The sequence below is a fragment of the Cervus elaphus genome, chromosome 9, assembly GCF_910594005.1.
Source record: "Cervus elaphus chromosome 9, mCerEla1.1, whole genome shotgun sequence".
Taxonomy (NCBI): domain Eukaryota; kingdom Metazoa; phylum Chordata; class Mammalia; order Artiodactyla; family Cervidae; genus Cervus; species Cervus elaphus.
In genome coordinates this window covers 15,710,915-15,736,510 of record NC_057823.1, presented here as the reverse complement: position 1 = coordinate 15,736,510, position 25,596 = coordinate 15,710,915, and the positions used below count along the sequence as shown (strand labels likewise).

General features: G+C 43.2%; 1 protein-coding gene and 1 pseudogene across 2 annotated transcripts; one reads left to right on the top strand and one right to left on the bottom strand.

Annotated features, from left to right (window-relative positions):
- Positions 1-511: 511 nt before the first annotated feature.
- LOC122700305 lies at positions 512-3,573 on the bottom strand (annotated as a pseudogene).
- A 269-nt stretch (positions 3,574-3,842) lies between these two features.
- On the top strand, positions 3,843-15,816 carry LOC122699443 (zinc finger protein 709-like). 2 transcript variants are annotated; one of them, XM_043911381.1, is made up of 4 exons: positions 3,843-4,004; positions 12,097-12,223; positions 12,556-12,616; positions 12,994-15,816. In XM_043911381.1, the coding sequence occupies exons 1-4, from the start codon at positions 3,858-3,860 to the stop codon at positions 13,961-13,963; spliced, it is 1,305 nt and encodes a 434-aa protein (XP_043767316.1). In that variant the 5' UTR covers positions 3,843-3,857; the 3' UTR covers positions 13,964-15,816. The 2 variants fall into 2 exon arrangements, with proteins under 2 accessions (XP_043767316.1, XP_043767317.1); XM_043911382.1 differs by lacking the exon at positions 3,843-4,004 and adding an exon at positions 5,918-6,118.
- Positions 15,817-25,596: the final 9,780 nt, after the last annotated feature.

Sequence of the window (25,596 nt, the reverse complement as noted above, 5' to 3'; positions counted from 1 at the left end):
TTTGCATGACTTAAAGTTTATAGTTCCTGCAGTTTCCATCCCAAATTAGCAGACCCCAAAGACATGCATTCTGCGGAGAAGGCACGACTTGAAATGGTATTAAGGAAAATTGCTGTTTTTGAATGGGCCAGGTGGCCAGACCCCATTCTACAGCCCATCATCCCTCAGACACAGCAAGTCAATCCAGGAGGGAGGGCCGGAGGGAGGCAGAGGACAGGTGAGAGACACCTGATTGCACATTTTCTCACTTGCTGACTCATCCAGGAGATTTTGGAGCCTGGGGCAAGGCAGGGTTTTCCCAAGGGAGCCTGTAACTGTGCGTTTTTAAGGCAGTTTTGTTGTTGTTGTTGTTGTTTTTTAATTCATTAAAATGTCAGCTTTGTTCTGAAGTCTGTAGTTACTTCAAGATACTATCTTGGAGGAAGAAAGGAGGGACATTGCTGCATGACACATGTTCTGGTTTCATAATAAAAAAGTATTGGTTTATAAAGGGAGTTCAGACAAAGGATAATCAACTACACATAAAGTCTTCCACCAGCAGAAGCTTTTCAAATAGTAAGCATCAAAGAGATCGTTGGTGCCTTCTTCCTCCCTGAGGCTTAGGAGATAGTCTTCTTGGAGCAAGGGAGGCAGTAAGTTCACAAATGGTCCTTCTAGGTTGGAAGGAATTTGGTCCTCAGTCTGCTGTAAAAGGTTGGCCAGGGAGGCCAGAGGAGAAAGGTTTGTCATAGAAATCAAGCAATCACTATGTCTTGAGTTGCTTGAAGCCAAGTCTTTGGACGTGGGCTTAGGGATATTCCCTTTGTGGTCCTGGTTGTTTGCTTTCACTGGACTGCGTGTTTTAGTCTCTTCTGGACACAAATAAACCTCAATGCATCCTTGGGTACCTGCCAAATGTATTTATAGGCTCTCTATTGAGTCAGGCACTTCAAGTCATGTTTCTGGAGGGGCTTTGACTATTAACGGGTTGGTCTTCAAGGCCACTAATTTTTTGAATATCTTGATATGTAACATAAGCTAACCTTTGATTCTCTGAATCCTCGTTTAACAGTTTGAGGTCCAGGGAGCAGCTTGTCAGTTCATCTAATTTCCTCTCTTCCTGATTAGCTCGGTCACTTTTGACAGGCACTGGGCCAGTATGGCCCTGTCCTCAGATAGACTGCAGCCCATCCACTGAATGTTGTTTTTAGACTTCTTAATGAGGTGGATGCCTTCCAGGACGTTGGTGATGTCATAAATGCTTCTCTTTCGCACCTTCAGCACCTCTGCTGCCTTGTTCAAATCTGAGACCCCATCAGGTGATTGCCTCAGTAGTTGAATGAACTCCTTGGTGAGCGGACCAAGGGATGTATCATATCGTGTTTTTTCTGAGGGAGATTTTGGAGTTTGGGGGCTACCTGGACCTCGGAGTGCAGCTCTTCCTTGGCCCTTGGGGGGTTTTTAACCATGTGAGAGTACTGCTGACCGCTTTTTCTAGCTCCAGCCTGTGCTCTGCCTGCTGCTGTAAGGGCGTTTCCGAAACCAGCCTGGCTCCGGTGGGGAGGTGGGAGGTGCCGGCTGGAGAGGTGGCCTGGAGGGCCGAGCGGACCTGCGGCACCGGGCGAGGACCGGCGCCCGCGGAGCGGGGCGGGGGTGCTGGGAAGAGGAGAGGGAGGGTGGCCGCGCTGGGGGCGGGTGCGAGGACGCCGGGACGGTCTCAGGCCAGGGAGCCGGCGAGCAGGATGAAGTGGGTGCCCCCTCTCCCCCTCCAGCGCCTCCTCCCGCCGCCCCCGCCGCCGCCTCCTCCCCAGTCACAAGCGCGTCCTCCACGCACGTGTGCGAAACGTCACCGGCGAGTCCGGGGGAGAGGGACAGACCCCAGAGGCGGGACGGGAGCACGGCTGCCCCGCCCTCCGTTGCGGCGAGGGGTGCCGCGGAGACAGGGCGGGGGAAGGAAGGGGCAAGGGGAGAGGCGGGTCAGGGGCAGGCCCCAGCCGGTGAGAAAGGCTCAGGCGCTCAGGCCACCCGGGCACCGCCGCTGCCACCGCAGGGATGCGCCCAGGCCGGCCGCCAGCCCAGGAGCCCCTCACCCCCAGACAGCCCACAGCCCGGCCCGCTGAAGAAGCCTCTTGAGAGTCCCTTGGACAGCAAAGAGATCAAACCAGTCAATCCTAAAGGAAATCAACCCTGAATATTCACTGGAAGGACTGATGCTGAAACTGAAGCTCCAATACTTTGGCCACCTGATGCAAAGATTGGACTCATTGGAAAAGATCCCGGTGCTGGGAAAAAGTGAGGGCAAGAGGAGAAGGGGGTGACAAAGGATGAGATGGTTGGATGGCATCACTGATTCAATGAACATGAGTTTGAGCAAACTCCCAGAGATAGTGAAGGACAGGGAAGCCTGGCTATGCTGCAGCCAATGGGTTCGCAAAGAGTTGGACACGATTTAGTAACTGAACAACAATATGTAAAATAGATAGCCAGTGGGAATTTGCTGTGTGATACAGGGAGCTCAATCCAGTGTCCTGTGACAACCTAGAGGGGTGAGATGGGGGTGAGAGATGGGAGGAAGGTTCAAGAGGGAGGGCACATATGTATACCTGTGGCTGATTCATGTTGATGTATGGCAGAAACCAGCACAATACTGTAAAGCAATTATCCTCCAATTAAAATTTCAAAAAAAAAAACAACAAAAGGTCAGAATAGAGCAAGAGAAGCAATGAGGAAGTAAAGCAATAAGGGCCATCAGTCTTGCAAAACATCTCAGGGAATGGCTAGCCTTCAGAAAAGATGTATCAATCTCTTCTTTTCACAAGGGGCAGAGTCAGATTATCTCCCTGTGATCTGAACAAACGCCCTTTGGCAGGGTCCTCTGAGGCAGGTCATTGAAAGTGAAAGTGTTAGTCACTCAGTGTCCAACTCTTTGTCACCCCATGGACTGCAGCCAACCAGGCTCCTCTGTCCATGGAATTCTCCAAGCAAGAATACTGGAGTTGGTTGCCATTTCCTTCTCCAGGTGATCTTCCCCACCCAAGGATCAAACCTGGGTCTCTGACATTGCAGGCAGACTGTTTACCAACTGAGCCATCAGGGAAGCTTATGTATCAGTTTGAAGAAAGAGCAAGTACAGGTATGAGGATGGCTCAGGCCAGACCTGTCAGGAACAAGGTTTTTGAGTCCACCAGGGGTCAAGGGCTTGTCATTATGTATGACTATAATAACAAAAGCAATGAAAAGCAAGTCAAAGAAACAGTTTTAACATGGAGTCAGAATTGGTTTCTCCTGCAACATTGGCACCAGCAAAGGTTGAGTGATTCAGACCTCCTAACAGAGAGCCAAGTGCTCTAGGATTCTTCAGCTTAAGTACCTAATGAGTGGGGGTAGTGCAGGGATGGATAGAAGGCTCAGAGCAGTCAAGGACCAAAGATGAAAATGCACCAGGCCCCTTTACTGCAGAGGGGAGTTCACATTTAAGTGTCTGCTTTTCTTTAAAGGAAGCACATTCCATGCCTGGCCACAGAGCCTTACACCAAGCCCTTGACCCCTGGTGGACTCAAAAACCTTTTTCCTGGAAGGTCTGGCCTGGGCCATCCTCTTATTTGTGATTGCTCCTTCTTCAAACTGAGTCAGGAATCCCAGTGCAGGAGGAGCTGCAGAAGACACTAAAAGCAGTCTTAGCCAGTAAAAAGTCTTGTATCATGGGGTCGCAAAGAGTCGGACACGACTGAGTGACTAAGCACAACAACAGCGCAGCGAAAGTGACTGGCTCGGGGGTCTGATCCCACCTCACCTCCTGCAAGTTGTCACTTAGGCACAAGGGGCGGGGCTTTGGGATCCGTCCAACCAGGAGGATGCTGAGGCAGGTGGGCGGGGCGATGTCCCGCTACGTGGACTTCCTTTCTTTTTCGCATTACGCAGGTTTCGTGTTCTGTGTGGTTCCCTGGCCTGGTCATTCTCCTGCATCTTCGCTCTGGTGGTTGTCTCTGGGAGGGACTCAGACAGTCCCAGGAGACCTGGAAATGGTGAGTGTGCTGACCAGGGCATCGGACGCCGCGGTGGGACTAGTGGAGATCGGCGGAAACCCGCCATTTTGACCTGGCCCCTCGTGTTCACCCCCGGAGTGCGCAGATACGCGTTGTCTGGGGCTCCGCTCGGATCTCAGTCTCCTCGGGTTCTCAGCGGGGTTGTTGGCCGGCAGCCGGGTCCCCGGGCGTCCAATCTTGTCACTTCCGGAAGGAACTTCCGCCGCGGAGTCTCTGCCCGCTGGCTCTGCGCCTGCAGCCCCTCTGCTCCCCTAGATTGTGCGCTGACCACGTGCACGGTCTTCAGGGGACAATCGGGACTTGTCCAGGGTTCTGTCGTGGGATTAGCTGTTGTCTGAGGGGTCCCAGACCATCTTTTCTGCAGGAAGGAGAGGGGGAGCGCCGGGCTTCCTCTGAGTTTTCTGAATATTTGGGAAGTGGACTCTTAAAACTGAACACCTTAGCCGTTTAGAGCAGCTATGTAGGACTGGCAGTGAATCATTAAATTTCCAGATCGCTCCCTTTATTCTCAAAGTCGATTTCGCCTCTCCGATTCAAATTACTTATCAGCTGTTTGTCTCTGCGGTGCCTTTAAACACAAGCAGTGTTCTAACTGTTCATCCTGTTTGCACAGTCTTGGCGCGGAGTCGTGGATGGCATATTTGCAAGGGGCGGGGCGGAGGGGGGCGGTCTGTGGATATTTTACCTGAGCCGCAAGCCGGGAAAATAACCACTGGGAAGTAGGTTGTATGAAATCCTTTCCGTTCCCGATTTTTTTTTTTTTTTAATTTAACTGAGAACAGATATCCTAGAAGAAGTTCTTTCGTGGAGGATTTTTTTTAAATTAATCTATTTATTTATTTTTGGCTGTGCTGGGCCTTTGCCTCTGCGCGGACCCTTCTCCAGTCGCGGAAAGCGGGGGCCTTTCTTGGCTGCATTGCTCGAGCTTCTCACTGCAGTGGTCACCCCTGCCGCCTCGGAGCAGGGGTCCCAGGGCAGGTGAGCTCAGTAGTTGGCTCCGGTCTCTAGAGCACTGTCTTAGTAGCTCCCTCGCATGTGGAATCGTCCCGGAATAGGAATGGAACCCATATCTCCTGTCTTTACCACTGAGCCACCGGGTTAGCCTACCTAGAGGATTTTTTGAAAACTTTTCTGGATCTGCCCTGCCAGTCACTATGTTACTCCCCTTCAAAAGATTTACTCCTTAATTTAAGTTTCTTTTTTTTTCAGTAGTGTGAAATGTATTTAATTAATAGAACCTGGTAAGTGCTAAGAGAGGTTAATTTCAGGGGGGAATAAATTATAGTATTACATTCCATTTGTGAAGAATTTTTGTTTGACTATTTTTTATTCCCTGAATGAGTATGGTGGTTTATTTTGGACTGTACTACTGGTTGATTTCAAATGGCATTATAGGATTTAGACTTGCAAACTAAAAGTATTCAAGTATGATTAATTATGTAGAAAATAAACTTGCCCTGGAAATATTAATTGATAGATATTTTCAATATCTATTCTGAAAGGAATAGATACTTGGGGTTTTCTGGGTGGAGTAGTAAAAGTTACTTGTAATTTTCTTCTCTCATTTCCACATAAACATTGGATTTGAGTGATTTTCCTGAATTAGGCAGACAGGGTTTGTATACTTAAAATTTCAGTGGTGGTAGAAAGCCCTTTAAATGGAGAGCAGAGCCTGAGGTCAGTGTTGTCAGACTAAGGCCCCCTTGGAGCCTTCAAGGGAAAGTACTTGAAGGCACTCATATACTTGGAATCATGCAGTTTATAGCTTTGTCATATTGACTTCTTTCAGTTAGCTATATATACTTTTGAGCTTTCTTGGTGTGTTTTCATAGCTTGATTTCTTCCCTGGTGGCTCAGTGGTAAAGAATCCACCTGCCAAAGATTGAAGGCGGGAGGAGAAGGGGACGACTTTGGAGGAGATGCTGAAGGACAGGGGAGCCTGGTGTGCTGCAGTCCATGGGGTCACAAAGAGTCCGACACGACTGAGCAATCCAACAACAATTTCATCATGTGGATATACTGCTGATTATTTGACTCTTGCAAGATATCTTGCTTACCTCAATTCGTGACAATTGTGAATAAATACCCTTCAGGTATTTATGTGCGGGTTCTGCGTGACTATGAGTCGACCTTATTGGGACAAATAACAGTGTGACTGTGGGCCTTAATATATCAGTTCAGTTCAGTTCAGTTCAGTCGCTCAGTCGTGTCCGACTCTTTGGGACCCCATGAATCGCAGCACACCAGGCCTCCCTGTCCATCACAAACTCCCGGAGTTTACTCAAACTCATGCCCGTCGAGTCGGTGATGCCATCCAGCCATCTCATCCTCTGTCGTCCCCTTCTCCTCCTGCCCCCAATCCCTCCCAGCATCAGGGTCTTTTCCAATGAGTCAACTCTTCACATGAGGTGGCCAAAGTATTGGAGTTGCAGCTTCAGCATCAGTCCTTTCAATGACACCCAGGACTGATCTCCTTTAGGATGGACTGGTTGGATCTCCTTGCAGTGCAAGGGACTCTCAAGAGTCTTCTCCAACACCACAGTTCAAAAGCATCAATTTTTCGGTGCTCAGCTTTCTTCACAGTCCAATTCTCACATCCATACATGACCACCGGGAAAACCATAGCCTTGACCAGACAGACCTTTGTTGACAAAGTAATGTCTCTGCTTTTTAATATGCTGTCTAGGTTGCTTCCAAGGAGTAAGCGTCTTTTAATTTCATGGCTGCAATCACCATCTGCAGTGATTTTGGAGCCCCCCAAAAATAAAGTCCGACACTGTTTCCACTGTTTCTCCATCTATTACCCGTACATAGTAAGAGTATATTTTGTTTTGAAAGAAATCTCCTGTCTTCCGTGGAAAGGGTACCAAATACCATTCCCCCCATCTCAGGGCATCGCTGGTGGCTCAGTGGTAAAGAACCCACCTGCCAATGCAGGGGACCCAGGTTCAATCCCTGGGTCAGGAAGATCCCTTGGAGTAGGAAATGGCAATGCTCTCCAGTATTCTTGCCTAGAGAATTCCATGGACAGAGGAGCCTGGAATGCTACAGTCCATGGGGTCACAAAGAGTTGGACTCACTTGAGTGACTACACTTTCACTTTCATAATTGCTTTTCAATGTTACAATTCTGCCGTACAACAACATGAATCAGCTATATGTGCACATATATCACCTCCATAGAAGAGACTTGTTTTTTTTATTTTAATGGTGTGAAATTCTCCTTTTTTCTTTTACAGACCTTGTGTTTGTTGTTGTTATATTTGAAAATTCATCACCAAACCCAAGGTGACCTAGATTTCATACTATGATATGTTCCAGAAGTTTGTTACTTTTGCGTCTTAAAAAACATTTTCTCATTTCTTTACGTATTATTTGGCTGTGCCAAGTCTTAGTTTTGACATGTGGAATCCTGTTCCCTGACCAGGAATTGAATTTGAGCCCTCTGCATTTGGGAACATGAAGTCTTAGTCACTGGACCACGAGGGAAGTCCCACTTACACATTTTACATTTAGATCCGTGATATGTTTTCAGGGTTTTTTGGTGAGATGTATTAAGTCCTGTGTCTACATTTGTTTTGTTTGTGTGTTTTTGTGAATATCCATTATTTCCATCCATATTTGTTTAAAAGATTTTGTTTGAATTGCCTTTCCTTCCTTGTCCAAGTTCACTGTGGATCTATAGGAAAACAATTGATTTTCTTTCAGTCTTGGGAACTCCAATTATCTATTATTGGAGAAACTTTCAGTTGTTTCACAGAGATAATTGTCCTAGAACTGTAGAAAGTAAGTGTGGTCACTCAGTCGTGTCCAGCTGTTTGTGACTGTAGCCCACCAGGCTCTTCTGTCCATGGGATTCCCCAGGCAATAATATTGGAGAGGGTAACCATTTCCTTTTCCAGGGAAATCTTCCTGACCCCGGGATTGAACCCACATCTCCTGCATTGGCTGGCTGATTTTTTTACCATCTGAGCTGCCTGGGAAGCCCAATTATCTCCTAGAGAATAAATATTTGCTTTTACCTACAGGATTCATGAATATCTTCTTTCAACAGGAGTAGATATTCCCTCTGTTACTTATTTGTGATTATAAGTGAGTGCTGGATTTTACAAAATCCTTTTAAATTTTCATTTCCCTCTCTGTTCCTTTCTGATACTGATAATTTATATCTACCCTTGTAGTCCTATTGACTAGATGTTTATCAGTGTTATTAATCTTTTTTTGAGGTTTATTTTTTTATTTTTTTTTTCATTTTTATTAGTTGGGGGTGTTATTAATCTTTTCAAAGATCTGGCTTAAATTTTTTTCTCCTTCAATTATATTAATTTCCTTTCTGATTTTTATAATTTATTCTGCTCTCTTTGTGATTTGTGCTCTTCTCTTTGTTGTTCCCTAAGATAAATGCTTGCATTATTGTTTACAGATCTTTGTTTCTTCTGAATGTATTTGATGATGGCATAATTTTCTCTGTAGATACTGCGTTTGCAGCATCCCACAGTTTAGCTCAACGTAAAGTTTAATTTCTCTTGAGACTTCTTTCATCCCATTTATTGTTTAGAGATATGTTGTTGAATCTCTGTGTGTTAGGAGAGTTTCCAACTCTTGCTTGTATTGATTGCTAGAGGAATGCCTTTGAGTTCTAAGAACACAGTTTATGTGATTTTTGTTCTTTCAGATTTGTTAAGGTAATTTTTTTCTTTTAATATTAGTTATTTATTTTTGGCTGTGCTGGGCCTTCCTTGCAGCATGGACTTTCTCTACTTGTGGTGAGCAGGGGCTATTCTCCAGTTGCAGTGTGCAGGCTTCTCATTGCGGTGTCTTCTCTTGTGGAGCTCAGGCTGTAGGTGTGGGTGAGTTTTAGTTAGTTATGGTGGTGCACAGGCTGAGTTGCCCCGTCATCATGTGGGATCTTCCTGTACCAGGGATCAAACCTGCGTCCTCTTCATTGGCAGGTGGTTTCTCAACCGCTAGACCATCAGGGAAGCCCCTTAAGTTAGTTTTATGGTTCAGAAAGTGTTCTGTCTTGTTGAATGTTCCATGTGTATTTGAAAAGAATGTCAATTTTGCTTTCGCTGCATTGATCATTTCTTAGATTCCAATTAAATTGAGTTGTTTCATGGTGCTGTTCAGTTCTCTTTTTTTTTTCAGTTTTTTATTTTGTACTGGGATATAGCCAATTAACAATGTAACAATGTTGTGATAGTTTCAGGTGAACAAGGAAGGGGCTGAGTCATACATATACATGTACCTATTCTCTTCTAAACTCCCCTCCCATCCAGGCTGCTACATAACATTGAGCAGTTTTATGTGCTGTACAGTAGGTCTTTGTTGGTTATCCATTTTAAATATAACAGTGTGTACATGTTCCTCTCCTAACTCTCTGTCTCCTCCTCCCACCCTCAACCATAAACTCATTCTGAGAGTCTGTTTCTGTTCTGTAAGTAAGTTCATTTCTATCATCATCCCTTACACATGTAAGAGATATCATAAGACATTTCTCCTCTGTCTGACTTCACTCAGTATGACACTCTCTAGGTCCATCCATGTTGCTGCAGATGGCAGTATATCATTCTTTTTAATGGCTGAGTAATATTCCATTGTATGTATGTACCACATCTTCTTTATCTGTTACTCTGTCGATGAACATTTAGGTTGCTTCCATGTCTTGGCTGTTGTTAAACAGTGCTGCAGTGAACATTGGGGCACATGTATCTTTTCTGATCATGTTTTTCTCCAGATATATATGCCCAGGAGTCCTCCCTGCATTTTTCAGCTCTTGCCTTATATAGTTTGCCGCTTTGTTGCTATGTATGTACATGTGAAAGACATTTCTTTGGAGAATGGACCTTTTTATCGTTTTGTCAGTTTCCTTCTAACCTCTGTGTGTCTGTTGGTCTTTAAATACTTCAGTCCATTTGGTTCTTGCTTGTATTTTTTTGTTTTCCTGAAAAGAACTCCAAGTTGATTCTAGTCATTTTTTCTCTATATCAAAAGTATATTTCTACCTTCTGACAGTATAGTCTCTTTGCCTTTGTTTTTTGTTTTTTTTGTTTGTTTGTTTTTCCCTCTATTTGATTATAATACACTTTCATCTCCATTTTAGGTGTTTTCATTTTTCTTGTTCAACTGAGATTCTTCATCATTAGTATTAGGAAAATCTTACCAGTTATTACTTATTTTTGTCTCTCTTCTTCAGTTATTTTCATCATATGTATCTAAGTCTTCTGTTAAAGAAGGTCATGTGAGGGTCATGGATATTGTGTTCTATATTTTTTCTGTCTTTATGTGAGACCCTGGTGAAACAGGTTTTTGGTAACAGGCCCTAAGAACAGAATATTTGGGGCATTTTTTAAAAGTCTTTTCTTTTTTCCATTTTCAGGACACCAGTTTGCCCTTTGAATCAGTGCTTTCATGACTCTGGGAGGACTTGTTTATTTCAAGTTTTTTATTCTCTTCTTGTGACATGGAGAATTATAACTTCTAAATTCACAAATCCCAGACTAGATTTTCATTCTGGCAGTGGCTGTAGTGGCTGCTTGGGAAACACTTATTCCTGAAATTGCAGGATGGAGACTTCATGTCCTTTTGAAGGAAGCCAATGATGAAAGTCTTATATCTTTTATAATTACAAGAAAATTCACCATCAGAGTATTATGGACCTTGGTGAACTCTCTTGTAAACTGTAGCTCGTAATCTATTACTTAAGAGCAGTAAGGTTCAGGGTGTACTGTTAAAGAGTGTGCTGAAAAAGAGATTTTCCAGCACATAATTCCCTGTATGTTCTAAAATTTGGCTGGAAGCAGCCCTGAGGCACCTGAGTATAGGAATTTTGTGGTCTAGATTTCTTATTTTATTAACTTACTGGATTTTTGCTCTGCGCACAGGTTTTCTCTGTGGCTTCTTGCTGTGGTGGTTAGTTCTCTTGTTGCAGAGAGCACGGGACTCTAGAACACAGGCTCAGTAGTTGCGGCCCACGGGCTTAGTTGCCCTGGGGCGTGTGAGATCTTCTCTGACCAGGGATTGAACTTTTGTCTCCTGCCCTGGGGGCTTCCCTGGTAGCTGAGACACTAAAGAGTCTGCCTGCAATGCAGGAGATGTGGGTTCAATCCCTGGGTCGGGAAGGAACCCTGGAGACGGAAGTGGCAACCCACTCCAGTATTCTTGCCTGGAGAATTCCATGGACAGAGGAATGTGGTGGGCTACAGTCCAAGGGGTCGCAAAGAGTCAGACACGACTGAGTGAATAGCACTCCTGCGTTGGCAGGCGGATTCCTAAATAGTGAACCACCAGTATTCATAAACCCTGTATTGGAATATCACTTTTTAAAAAAAATATAATTTAGGAACCAGAAATGTCCCTAATGTGTTATTGCTTCTTCTCCATAACTGAGGTCTAAGTTTGAAATCGCTTCCTACGTGTGTCAAGTTTTTTTATAGAAAAAAGGAAAAACGGACTCTGTGATAATTATTACACCACTTAAAGGAAGTGCCTCTGCAGAGGAGTGTTTATATTCAGGCAACTGCATGTGATATCTTCTAAATACCTGGAGGACCTTGGGACAGTATGGGCGGCTGGGCTTTGTTAAAAGTTTGAGTTCTGCAGGCTAGCTGGACATTGATGTTAGGTGATAGGACTAGAAAATACCATCCAGTTTTTTGCTGCATTTTTATTCATTGAAACCTCATGGAGTCTGGATCCTCTGCCCCACGGGGTACTGTAAATGGTAGACCATAAGGAAGAATATGAAAGAATTTTTTCACAAGAACTAAATGGTTCCTAAAATGGTATTTATTTCATCTGCATAGGATTTCTAATGTTGCCCTACATTCTCTGGCTCTGCCATGATTGTGATATGAGTGACACTGTGACCACAGAAATGATGTGTAAATGGTTTCATTTCTTCATGATCCTGTCAAATTATTGAGGAAATGTAGAGAGTAAGTTTTTCATGATCAAGTCATAGAATAACTCTTTATACAACAAAATAGTTGTATTTTGTTATAAATGGAGTGTGGGTATCTAGTGCTGTCAGCCTCATGCATCTTACTGTGTACATATTTTGGGTGTTTTAGGACTCATTGGCCTTTGAGGATGTGGCTGTAAACTTCACCCTGGATGAGTGGGTTTTACTGGATTCCTCACAGAGGAAGCTCTACAGAGACGTGATGCGGGAAAACTTCAGGAATGTAGTCTCAGTAGGTAAGAATGAAGAATTCCTTCCCTTTGTCAATTAGAGAGCAAGTGTTTCTTATCTATCTGTACTGTTCAGAGGTGTGGAATATGGAAAGGGGGGACACTGATAAAGAATGTAGGAAAAAAAAAAAAGGAATTCCCTGGCAGTCCAGAGGTTAAGTATCAGCACTTTCACTACCTTGGCCCTGGTTCAGTCCCTGGTCAAGGAACTAAGATCCCACAAAATGTACAGGGAGGTGAAAAAAAAAAAGAAACTGGGCAGTGTCAGAGTTCATTATGGACATAACATTCTGTAATGTCTAATACTTTGGGATCTTTTTTCTGGGTCTGCATTTCAGAAGCAAAACAGGAAGACCATGACATTGAAGATCAGGACAAAAACCAGGAGAGAAAATTACGGTGAGCCATATGTATAGTACAAAGCATGTCTCATATGAGAATCTTATGAAAACCTTAAAGGAAGCAAACAAAATAAATAGCTCTCTCTTCAAATTTAGTTGCTTTTAGAAAATGTCTCCCTCAAATTTTCTTAAATGTGATATAAATGTTCTGTGTTTGAAATATAGTTTGTGTGCAGTCGGTATTCATAAAGCCTATATTTGAATATCACTTTTTAATAGAAAAGGGAAAGTCCTGTTAACAGTGTTCAGTTTATTTGACTTCTACCAAGTCACACAAGATAGAAAACCTCACTATTGCTATAAATCATAATAAAGACAGTAAATATAATGTAATTAAGGGAAAAAAATCATTAATAGTATTCTCATGATTTACAGAAATCCCAAAGCAGAGAGACACTCTGAAAAGAAAGACATTAATTCCTCTGAAGAAAGCTTCAACCTTATTCCAACTCCCAATGTGAAGAGAACTCGTGATATAAAACCATGGGAATGCAGAGCATGTGGGAAAGTCTTCATGTATCATTCATCCCTTACTAGACACATGAAATGTCACATTGAAAACAGATCAGGAGATCGCCGAAAGTACCGTGAGAAGGTATATAAATGTAAAGAATGTGGAATAGCATTCATTTTCCCTAGTGCTCTGAAGACCCATGAAAGGAGTCACACAGGGGAGAAACCCTATGAATGTAAGGAATGTGGCAAAGCCTTCACGTGGCACACAACTTTTCGAAAACACATGGGAACACACACTGGAGATTTACCTTACAAGTGTCAGAAATGTGAGAAAGCATTCATTTATCCCAGTCACCTACGAATGCATGAAAGCACTCATAAAGGACATAAACCTTATAAATGTACAGAATGTGGGAAAACCTTTGAAAGTCCTGAAACTATTGAAATACATGAAAGGATTCACAGGGGAGAGAAACCTTATGAATGTAAGCAGTGTGGTAAAGCTTTCAAACGTTTGAGGTCCTTCCAGGCACACAAAAGACATCACACAGGAGAAACACCGTTTGTATGTAAAACATGCTCTAAAGTATTGAATACTGCCTGGTCGCTACGAAATCATGAAAGAATCCACACTGGAGAAAAACCATACAAGTGTAAGGAATGTGGGAAAGCCTTCTTATTAAATGTAACCCTTCAGAAACACATGATAACACACACTGGGGATGGACCTTATAAATGTAAAGAATGTGAGAGAGTATTCATTCATCCCAGTTCTTTTAAAGTACATGAAAGGAGTCACACTGGAGAGAAACCATATCAATGTGACCAGTGTGGTAAATGGTACCGGTATCCATCATTTTTAAAAATACATCGAAGGACCCATAGTTGACAGGGGGGACACTTTGAATGTATGGGAATAAAATGGGAATGAAATGTATGGGAATGGGAAATGAAAGGGAAATGTTCTGTTCCACTTACGTTGACACGCATGAAAGAATTCACACTGGACAGAAACCTGTCAATTTGATGGAAATGTCAGGAATCTTCCATTTGTGTCTCAGTCATTCAAAGACCCACGAGACTACACGCTGGACAGAAATCATATAAAATGTGAAGAATGTGGAAAAGGCTTTTCCGATCTTAGTAGTTTCTGGAACCATAAAAGGATTTACTAGGTAAAACCTTGTTTGTAAACAGCCTCAAATACTTCAATTGGCTGATATCATTATATGGAAAACTCCCATGGAGAAGATGTGTAAATGTAAATAACATGAGATAAATTGATGGAAAGTAATCCATGCTTAATGTTCCAGAAAACCTTCAGCATGAAAGAGTTGTTTTATTTTTATTTATTAGTATTTTCTTTTGACCTCAGCTTGGGACATGTAGGATCTTAGTTCCCCAACCAGTGATGGAAGCCTTGCCCCTGCAGTGGAGGCACATTGTCTTAACCACTGGACCGCTGGGGAAGTCCCAAAGGAATTGTTTTAAAAATTTTAAAAATTTATAAATGCATTGTGTTTTCTAAAGATCTTCCTTCAAGTTTAACCTTAAATGGTGGATTTCTACTCATTTCAGAAAGGAATGTTAATGTCAGTTGTTTCTGTAAGTTATCTTTCAACCACAGTACATGAGGTTTAAAGGTAGTAATTTTTCGTTTACTCAGATAGTGATTTTTTTTTTCCTCTTTGGATGTAATAGAAAAGGATAACTTTGTTTCTTTGCTAGGCAAAGGGGGCCACAGTGGGCTAATGCCCTCAAAACCATGTGTTCTTGGGGAAGAGAGTGAGAAAGTTTTATAATAATTGTTCAAAGAGGTTCACTTCATGGACATTCTTCTGATGGGGGTGGATGGTGAGGCAAGTTGGAGTCAGCATCATCAACCTGAGGTCCAGCTGGTCTGGGGTCTGCCTGTTTGTGGGCAGCATACCCTCCTTAATCATTAACTTCTCCCACCTGAGGGAGTTTCAGTTTCTGCAAAATAACTCAAAGATATTGTTGTGTGTGTTCATTGATGGGGAATCAGGACCTTGCCCCAAGTCTGCTCTTGACGCTTTCTCCCTGTTCTTGCACCCCCTCCCTTCCCTGATTAACAGCTGCTTGCCTCAGCCCACTGGAACTCAGGGAAGCTCATGGAAGCTGAGTGAAGGCTGTTTCCTGCAGTCAGAGAGAGGGACACAGAAAGGCCTTGTCCCCAGGAGCCCCACAGGGTCTGGCTCAGTATCACTGTGGCAGTTCCTAGATGTATAACCTATTATATACATTGTACCCTTTTTTATGGGTTTCCTTGGTAGCTCAACTTATAAAGAATCTGCCTGCAATGCAGGAAACCCCTGTTCAGTTCCTGGGTCAGGGAGATCCCCTGGAGAAAGGATAAGCTGTCTACTCCAGTATTCTTGGGCTTCCCTGGTGGCTCAGACAGTCAAGAATCCGCCTGCAATGCAGGAGACCTGGGTTCCCTCCATAGGTTGGGGTGATCCCCTGGAGGAGGGCGTGGCAACCCTCTCCAGTTGGTGGTGAGTATAGGAGCCTTTTTCCATTTCCATTCTATTAATCACTTGGAATTAATATCATGTATGGCTAGGATGTCAAACAGTATACTACTAGCTAAATTATGATTTTTCCTATTTGTTTTTTCTATTTCTGGCTAATTGAACAGACTGCTTGTTTGCATGTGTGTGTGGTTGCTCAGTCATATCTCTTTGCAACCTTTTGGATTGTAGCCCACCAGGTTCCTCTGTCCATGGAATTCTTCCAGGCAAGAATACTGGAGTGGGTTGCTATTTCCTATTCCAGGGGATCTTTCTGAACCAGAGATTGAACCCGTCTCCTGCATTGGCAGGTGGATTCTTTACCACTGCGCCGACTGGGAAGCCTGAATAGACTATGAGACTTGTGCTAATCCTAAAGATGTCAAGTTAGAGATAGGACCCAGACTTTCTAGAATCCATCCTCTTTGTAGTTCCTTGTTAGTATTCACCAGTAGCTCACCTGTGTGTGACTTAAAAGCGGATGTAAAAAAGACATTGTTCAGATATTAGAGCCTCCACCCTGGGAGACAGACAGTTACACAGGAGCTTCAAGGACAGCATCTTCCAGCATATTTTCCAAACTCCGTGAACTTGTAGTGAAGAGTATCATCAACACCAGCGACCAGTGTTTGATTTCCATTTTTATAGATGTATAGTTTCCCCCAATGTCTTCATAGCTTCCACATCAAAGATCCAGCAGAGTTTGAATTTTTTCTCTTAGGCTTCCTGTGTCCACAAGGAAAGTATTTCAGAGTTTTGTGGTTGGGAATATCCTCATTCCACTCTTCTCTGGATTATATCTTTGTTTCCTCTCCTACATGTCAGTTTGCTTCTCTGGTGCACTGTGCACTGCTATCCTTGACCCATTGTTTCCATGTGAGAAGAATCACCTTCCTTCTGTCAAGAAGGCTGTGTTTCCTGTTACTTGTAGCTGAACATAATCCTTCAATGTGTTTTTTTATTGTATTTTCTGTTACATGATTAAAACTTTGAATTTGAAAAAAAAAAAAACTTTGAATTTGCTGCAAAACAGAAGGTTTTGTTGCATCAAATATTTTACCAATATTCTGAACTGTTCATTAGCCAACAAGTTTGCTTTTCATGTCCTCAGAGAATATATTAAAGTACCCATTCAGAAAAACTGTGCATTACTCTTCATTAAATCATTTATACAGTCTTGTCAGTTTTATCCTGTGAGTGAGTGCAAAGTCAGCTACTTTATCTTTGGGCCATTTTCTTGCTTTTAGTTACAGTTTTCCTCATGAAACTAATTTCTTACTCTTTTTTTTTTTTTTTTTTTTAGTTTTATTTATTTTACTTTTGGCTGTGCTGGGTCTTTGTTGTTGCACCTGGGCTTTCTCTAGTTGCGGTGAGCTGGGCTACTGTCTAGTTGCGGTGAGCACACATCTCATTGTGGTGGTTTCTCTTGTGGAGCACAGGCTCTAAGGTGCGTGGGCTTCAGTATTTGTGACACATGGGCCCAGTTGCCCCGTGGCATGTGGAATCCTACCCAACCAGGGACAGAACCTGTGTCCTCTGCACTGGCAGGCAGATTCCCAACCACTGGACCACCAAGGAAGTCCCTCATTTCTTCTTATCTGCAGGAGTTTAAAGTTTCAGTGCCCATCTTGCCTGTGACCTCTAGGATCATAGCTCTAGTCAGATTCTAGGGTGAAGTAAATTCTATTGATAAATCCTATTAAGAGTAACATGGAAACTTACATTACCATATGTAAAATAGACAATGGGAATTGCTGTAGGTCTTAGGAAACTCAGACAAGAGGTCTGTATCAACCTGGAGGAGTGGGGTTGGGAGAGAGGTTCAAGAGGGTGGGGACATATGTATACCTATGGCTGATTCATGTTGAGGTTTGACAGAAAACAAAATTCTGTAAAGCAATTGTCCTTCAATTAAATGTTTTTAAAAAGTAGAATTATAGGGTTAAAAAAAAAGTGATTACAGGACCTCTCTGGTGGCTCAGTGGTAAAGAATTCACCTGCCAATACAGGAGATATGGGTTCAATCCCTGGTCAGGAAAAATCCTACATGCCTTGGAGCAACTAAGGCCATGGGCCACAACTACTGAGCCTGAGTACCCTAGAGCCCTTGCTCAGCAATGAGAGAAGCCACTGCAAGGAGAGCCCGCACACCACAACTAGAGTTGCCCCTGCTCCCTGCAACTAGAAAAAAGTCTGTGCAGCAACAAAGACCCAGCACAGCCAGATATAAATAAACTATATTTTAAAAGATAAGTTAGAGGAAATGCAAAAATTCCTTAGAAGAAACAAACTCTGTTCAGTCGCTCAGTCATGTCCAATTCTTTGCAACCGCATGGACTGCAGCACACCAGGCTTCCCTGTCCATCACCAACTCCTAGAGCTTCCTCATCAAACTCATTGTCCATCAAGTTGGTGATGCCATCCAACCATCTCATCCTCTGCTGTCCCCTTTGGCTTCAATCTTTCCCAGCATCAGGGTCTTTCTAATGAGTCAGTTCTTCACATGAGGTGGCCAAAGGATTGGAGTTTGAGCTTCAGCATCAGTCCTTTGAATGAATATTCAGGACTGATTTCCTTTAGGATGGACTGGTTGGATCTTGCAGTCCAAGGGACTCTCAAGACCCTTCCCCAACACCACCGTTCAAAAGCATCAGTTATTTGGTGCTCAGCTTTCTTTATAGCCCAACTTTCACATCCATACATGACTACTGGAAAAACCATAGCTTTGATTAGATGGAATTTTGTTGGCAAAGTAATCTCTGCTTTTTAATATTCTGTCTAGTTTGGTCGTAGCTTTTCTTCCAAGGAGCAAGCATGTTTTAATTTCATGGCAGCAATCACCATCTTCAGTGATTTTAGAGCCCCAAAAAATAAAGTCTGTCACTTTTTCCATTGTTTCCCCATCTATTTGCCATGAAGTGATGGGACTGGATGTCATGATCTTAGTTTTCTGAAGGTTGAGTTTTGAGCCAGCTTTTTCACTCTCCTCTTTCACTTTCATCAAGAGTCTCTTTAGTTCTTCACTTTCTGCCATAAGGGTGGTGTCATCTGCATATCTGAGGTTATTGATATGTCTGCTGCCAATCTTGATTCCAGCTTGTGCTTCCTCCAGCCTGGTATTTCGTGTGATATACTCTGTATATAAGTTAAATAAGCAAAATGTCCACTGGAGAAGGGAATGGCAAACCACTTAAGTATTTTTACCTTGAGAACCCCATGAACAGTATGAAAAAGCAAAAAGATAGGACACTGAAAGATGAACTCCCCAGGATGGTAGGTGCCAAGTATGCTACTGGAAAAGAGTGGAGAAATAACACCAGAAAGAATGAAGAGATGGAGCCAAAGCGAAAACAACGCCCAGTTGTGGATGTGACTGGTGATGGAAGTAAAGTTCTGTGCTGTAAAGAAACAAACTACTGCAGAGCTGCAGAGTCGATCTCAGGCCAGGAAACAATTGTCTTAACCTAGCAAAAGTGCCAGGCAGGGACAAGACCCATCCCACCTACCACAGGTTGTCACTCAGGCGCGAGGGGCGGGGCACTGGAGTTTGTCCAACCGGGAGTCCGGTGAGGCAGGTGGGCGGGGCAACACCCCCTGGCGTGGACTTCCTTTTTCCCACTGAGCGGAAGGTCTAGTGTTTTCCCTGATTCCGTAGCCTGGTTACTCTCAATGTTCAGTAGCCCTGTGATCTGCCTGGTCGTTGGAGTTCTTGGAAGGGAACTCGAAATGATGAATTTGCTGACCCAGGTTACGGACGCCGGAGAGGGACTGATCGGAACTAGCGGAAACCAGCCACCTTTTGACCCAGCCCCGCGGTCATCCCCGGAGTCTAGGGATACCCAGGGTCTGGGGCGCCACCAGGACCTCAGTCCCCGCTGGCTCGCAGCAGGGGTGTTGGCCGGGCAGCCGGGACCCTGGGCGTCCGGTCTGGTCACTTCGCAGGAACCTCCTCCCCAGAGCCTCTCCCGGCGGCTCTGCTCCCACAGCCCCTCTTCTCCCCCAGATTGTGTCCTGACCACGTTCACTATTTTCGGTAGACAATCGAGACTCGTTCCAGAGAGTCCAGCGGTGAGATTAGGTGTCGGTTGAGGGGTCCCAGTCTGTCATTTCTATGCCGCGGGCACCTGGTTTCCTCTGAGTTTTCCAAAGATTTGGGGAAGCGGAATCTCAAATCGAAGACCTTAGCCCCCATTAGTAGCTCTTTGTTGTCGTCGTGTTGTAGAAACCGTGGCTCCAGAAAGAGACACGCGGCACTGGAAGAAGGAGAGCAACAGGGTTTATTCAGCACCAGTGCGGGCTCAGCGGAGTCGCCTCTAGAGGCTGAGCGCCCGGACTTTGCTCTGGGTATCTTTTATTCAGCACAGACTTGCGGGTCTTCAGGATTTTCTCTTTCAAGCAACTCGGATACCCGCTCCTCAGGCAATTTAGATTCCCGCCGATGCAATGAGCAAGCAAGATTACAGAAGTGGAGGTGGTGAGCAAAAGCTGTTTAAGCAAGGTAACAGAGGCAGAAGGCAGAAAGTTGTCACTCTAAATGGGGGTTGGTATTCTAGTTGGGGGTTTCCACCCCAGTTATTTCGTCACTCAGTCGTGTCTGAGTCTTTGCGACCCCATGGACAGCCCGCCAGGCACCTCTGTCCATGGGGTTTCCCAGGCAGGAATACTGGAGTGAGATGCCATTTCCTTCTCCAGGGGATATTCCGAGATTGGGATCGAAGCCGCAGCGCCTGCTTTGGCAAGCGGATTCTTTACCGCTTAGCCACCGAGAAGCCCTTTGTAGGACTGGCCATAAATAATTAAATTCCCAGATCTCTCCCCTCATTCCCAAAATCAGTTTCACCTCTCCGATTCAAGTTATCTATCAACTGTTCATCTCTGCGGTGCTTTTCAAAGAAATTCAATATTTTAATTTTTTATCCTATTTGTTCGGAGTCCTAGATGGCATTTTTCCGGGGCGCAGGTTGGTGGGTGGGGGGGATGGGCAACCGTAGATACCTAACCTGTCCGGAAAGCCGGGAATAACCCCTTGGAAATAGGTTGTATGAAATCGTTTATCCTCTCGATATTTTACTGGGAACAGATATTCCATAGGAAATCTTTTTGTGGAGTTTTTTTTTTTTTTTAACTTATTCCTGACGATCTACCCTGCCCGTTCCTACGTTAGTCCCCTTCAAAAGATTTACTCACTTATTTAAGTTTATTCATCACTGTAAGATGTATTTAATTACTAGAGCTTGAAATACCGTATACAATATTTGCCAAGAGGTAAGAGAGGTGAATTTCACAGGAAAAAAAATACGAAGTATTACATTTTTGTGCTGTGAGGAATTTTTGTTTCACCTCTTTTCATTCCCTGAGTGAATATGAAGAGTTCTTCTGGACACTTGTTTTGGTGTTCCAGGATTTAGACTTGCAGACAAGTATTCTAGTATGATAAATTGTGTAGTAATAAACTTGCCTTGGAAATAATGATTGACATTTTTTCTGAAGGGAATAGATAAGAGGGGTTTTCTGGGAGAACTAGTAGAAATGGTTTATAATTTTCTTCTTTCATTTCCACAGAAACACTGGATTTGAGTGATTTTCCTGAATTGGTCAAACAGGATTTGTGTATTTAAAATTTCAGTGATGGTCAAGAGCACCTTCAGGGTCTTCAGGCTAAGGCTGCCTTGGAGTTTAGGGGAAGGGAGAAGTACTTGAAGGCCCTCATGTACTTGGAATCATATGGTTTATAGCTTTGTCAGATTGGGTTCTTTCAGGTAGCAATACACTTTTATGCTTTCCATCATGTGTTTTCATAGCTTGATACTTCATTTATTTTTACTGTGAACTGTATTTGATCTTATGGATGGATTTAACACTGATTGTTTGAGTCAGGTTTGTTGCTTACCTGTTAACTAATGGTAGTTGTGAATTAAATCCATACAAGTATTTGTATGAGTTTTGCATGACTACAAGAGTTGCCCTCATTTGGACAAATAACACAGAGTGGTATTGCTGGGTCTTAATATACATTTGTTGTTGTTATTCAGTCACTAAGTCATATTCGACTCTTTGTGACCCCTTGGATTGCAGCTTGCCAGACTTCCCTGTCCTTTACTATCTCCCAGAGTAGTCTCGAACTCATGTCTGTTGAGTCAATGATGCTATCCAACCATCTCATCCTCTGTTGCCCCCATTTCCTCCTGCCCTCAATGTTTCGCAACATCAGGGTCTTTTCCAGTGAGTCTGATCTTCCCATCAGGTGGCCAGAGTACTGGAGCTTCAGCTTTAGCATCAATCCATCCAATGATTATTCAGGGTTGATTTTCTTTAGGATTGACTGGTTTGATTTTCTTGCCATCCAAGGGACTCTCAAGAGTTTCTCCAGCAGAATTCGAAAGCATCAATTCTTTGGCGCTCAGCCTTCTTTATGTCCAGCTCTCACATCCAAACATGACTACTGGAAAAACCACAGCTTTGACTATATGGACCTTTGTCAGCAAAGTAATGTCTCTTCTTTTTAGTATGCTGTCTAGGTTTGTCATAACTTTACTTCCAAGGAGCAAGCATCTTTTAATTTCATGGCTGCAGTCACCATCCGCAGTGATTTTGGAGCCCAAGAAAATAGAGTCTGTCACTGCTTCCACTCTTTCTCCTTATATTTGCGATGAAGTGATGGGACCAGATGCCATGATCTTAGTTTTTTGATTGTTGAGTTTTAAGCCAGCTTTTCACCCTCCTCTTTCACCCTCATCAAGAAGCTCTTTAGTTCCTCTTCACCTTCTGCCATTAGAGTGCTATTATCTGCATATCTGAGGTTGTTGATATAATATTTCTCCCAGCAGTCTTGATTCCAGTTTGTAATTCATCCAGTCCAACACTTTTCATGATGTACTCTGCATATAATTTAAATGAGCAGGTGACAATATACAGCCTTGACGTACTCCTTTCCTAATTTTGAACCAGTCCTTGTTTCATATCCAGTTCTAACTATTGCCTTTTGAACTGCATACAGGTTTCTCAGGAGATTGGTAGGTGGTCTGCTATTCCCATCTCTTGAAGAATTTTCCACACTTTGTTGTGATCCACACAGTCAAAGGCTCTAGCATAGTCAATGAAGCAGAAGTAGATGTTTTTCTAGAATTCCCTTGCTTTTTCTATGATCCAACAGATGTTGGCAGTTTGATCTCTGGTTACTCTGCCTTTTCTAAATCCAGCTTGAACATCTGAAAGTTCTTGGTTCACCTACTGCTGAAGCCTAGCTTGAAGGGTTTTGAACATAAACTTGCTAGCGCATGAAATGAGGGCAATCATATGGTAGTTTCAACATCCTTTGGCATTGCCTTTCTTTGGGATTGGAATGAAAACTAACCCTTTTCCAGTCCTGTGGTCCCTGCTGAGTTTTCCAAATTTGCTGACCTATTGATTGCATCACTAACAGCATCATCTTTTAGGATTTGAAATAACTCAACTGTAATTCCATCACCTCCACTAGCTTTGTTCATAGGAATGCTTCCTAAGGCCCACTTGACTTCACACTCCAGTATGTCTGGCTCTAAGTGAGTGACCACACCATCGTGGTTATTCCAGCCATTAAGACCTTTTCTGTATAGTTCTGTGTATTCTTGCCACCTCTTCTTAATATCTTCAGCTTCTATTAGGTCCATACCATTTCTGTCCTTTATTGTGCCCGTCTTTGCATAAAATGTCCTTTGGTATCTCCAATATCATTGAAGAAACCTCTAGTCTTTCCCATTCTATTGTTTTCCTCTATTTCTTTGCATTGTTCACTTAAGAAGGCTTTCTTATCTCTCCTTGCTATTCTCTGAAACTGCATTCAGTTGGGTACATCTTTCCCTTTCTCCTTTGCCTTTCACTTTTCTTTTCTTTTCTTAGCTATTTGTAAGGCCTCCGCAGACAACCATTTTGCCTTCTTGAATTTCTCTTTACTGGGGTTGCTTTTGGTCACCACCTCTGTCCATAGTTCTTCAGACACTCTGTCTACCAGATCTAATCTCTTGAATCTGTTGGTCACCTCCACTGGATGGTGGAATAAGGAACTTGATTTAGGTCATACCTGAATGGTCTAGTGGTTTTCTCTACTTTCTTGAATTTAAGCCTGAATTTGGCAATGAGGAGTTCATGATCTGAGCCACAGTCAGCTCCAGGTCTTGTTTTTGCTGTCTGTGTACAGCTTCTCCATCTTTGGCTGCAAGGAATATAATCAAGCTGATTTCAGTATTGATCATCCAGTGATGTCATGTGTAGGGTCGTCCCTTGTGTTGTTGGAAGAGGGTGTTTGCTATGACCTGTAGCCTTTGCCCAGCTTCATTTTGTACTCCAAGGCCAAACTTGCTCCAGGTATCTCTTGACTTCCTACTTTCATATTCCAGTCCACCCTGATGAAAGTACATCTTTTTTGGGTGTTAGTTCCAGAAGGTCTCATAGGTCTTTATAGAACTGCTCAACTTCAGCTTCTTCAGTGTTAACAGTTAGAGCATAGACTTGAATTACTATGATGTTGAATGTTTTGCCTTGGAAACGAACTGAGATCATTCTGCCATTTTTGAGTCTGCACCCAAGTACTGCATTTCGGACTCTTGTTAACTATAAGGGCCAATCCATTTCTTCTAAGTGATTCTTGCCCACAGTAGTACATATAATGGTCATCTGAATTAAATTTACCCATTCCCATCCATTTTAGTTCGCTGATTCCTAAAACATCGATGTTGACTCTTGCCATCTCCTACCTAACCTTGTCCAATTTACCTAACAATCTAGGTTCCCATGCAACATTGTTCTTTACAGCATCAGACTTTATGTTTACCACCAGACACATCCACAATTGGGCATCATTTCTGCTCTGGCCCTGCCTCTTCATTCTTTCTGGACCTATTTCTCTTCTCTTCCCTAATAGCATATCGGATGGACACCTACCGACCTGGGGGGCTATAGCCTGGTGGGCTACAGTCCATGAGGTCATGAAGAGTCAGACAGGACCCAGTGTCTGGACAACAACAGCAGCAGCAGTGAATGAAGATGATCTTCACCTCTATATGGTGTTCTGAGTGTTTTGCTTTTTAGTCTTTAAATAATTGTGTGGTGTTAGCTCTTTGTTTTCTTTGCAATTTCCCATTGACATTTGATGTTGAGCATGTTTTCATATTTCCAGTTTCCCTCTGCCTATCATTTTTGGTCAATGGTTCTTTGAGATCTTTTGCCCATTGTTAATTGGATTGTCTTCCTACTGTTGGGTTTTAATAGTTCTTGGCTATTTTGAATACCAGTCATTTATTAATATCTTTGTGAGTCTGTTTCTGTTTTGAAAATAAGTTTATTTGTGATATATTTGAGATACCACATGTAAGTCAGTGACCATACAGTATTTGTCTTTCTCAGTGTAACTTACCTCACTTAGTATGAATAGTTGTAGGTCTATCTATTTTGCTGAAATAATGCAAATGGCATTATTTCAATTTTTATGGCTGAGTAATATTCCATTGTATATCTGTACTACATCTTTTTCCATTTATTTGTTGATGGACATGTAGGTTGTTTCCATGTCTCGGCTCTTGTAAACAGTGCTACTAGAACACTGGGTGCCTGTATCATTTCAAATTAGAGTTCTCTCTCGATACATACCCAGGAGTAAGATTGCTGCATCATATGGCAAGTCTAGTTGGTTGGGGAATAGTCACACTGCTTTCTAAAGTGGACACACCACTTTTCATTCCTACAAAGCTAGTGGAGGTAATGGAATTCCAGCTGAACTATTTCAAATCCTTAAAAATGATGCTGTTAAAGTGCTGCACTCAGTATGCCTGCAAATTTGGAAAATTCAGCAGGGGCCACAGGACTGGAAAAGGTCAGTTTTCATTCCAATCCCAAAGAAAGGCAATGCCAAAGAATGTTCAATCTACTGTATAGTTGCACTCATTTCATATGCTAGCAAGGTACTGCTCCAAATCCTTCAAGCTAGGCTTCAACAGTACCTGAACCAAGAACTCTT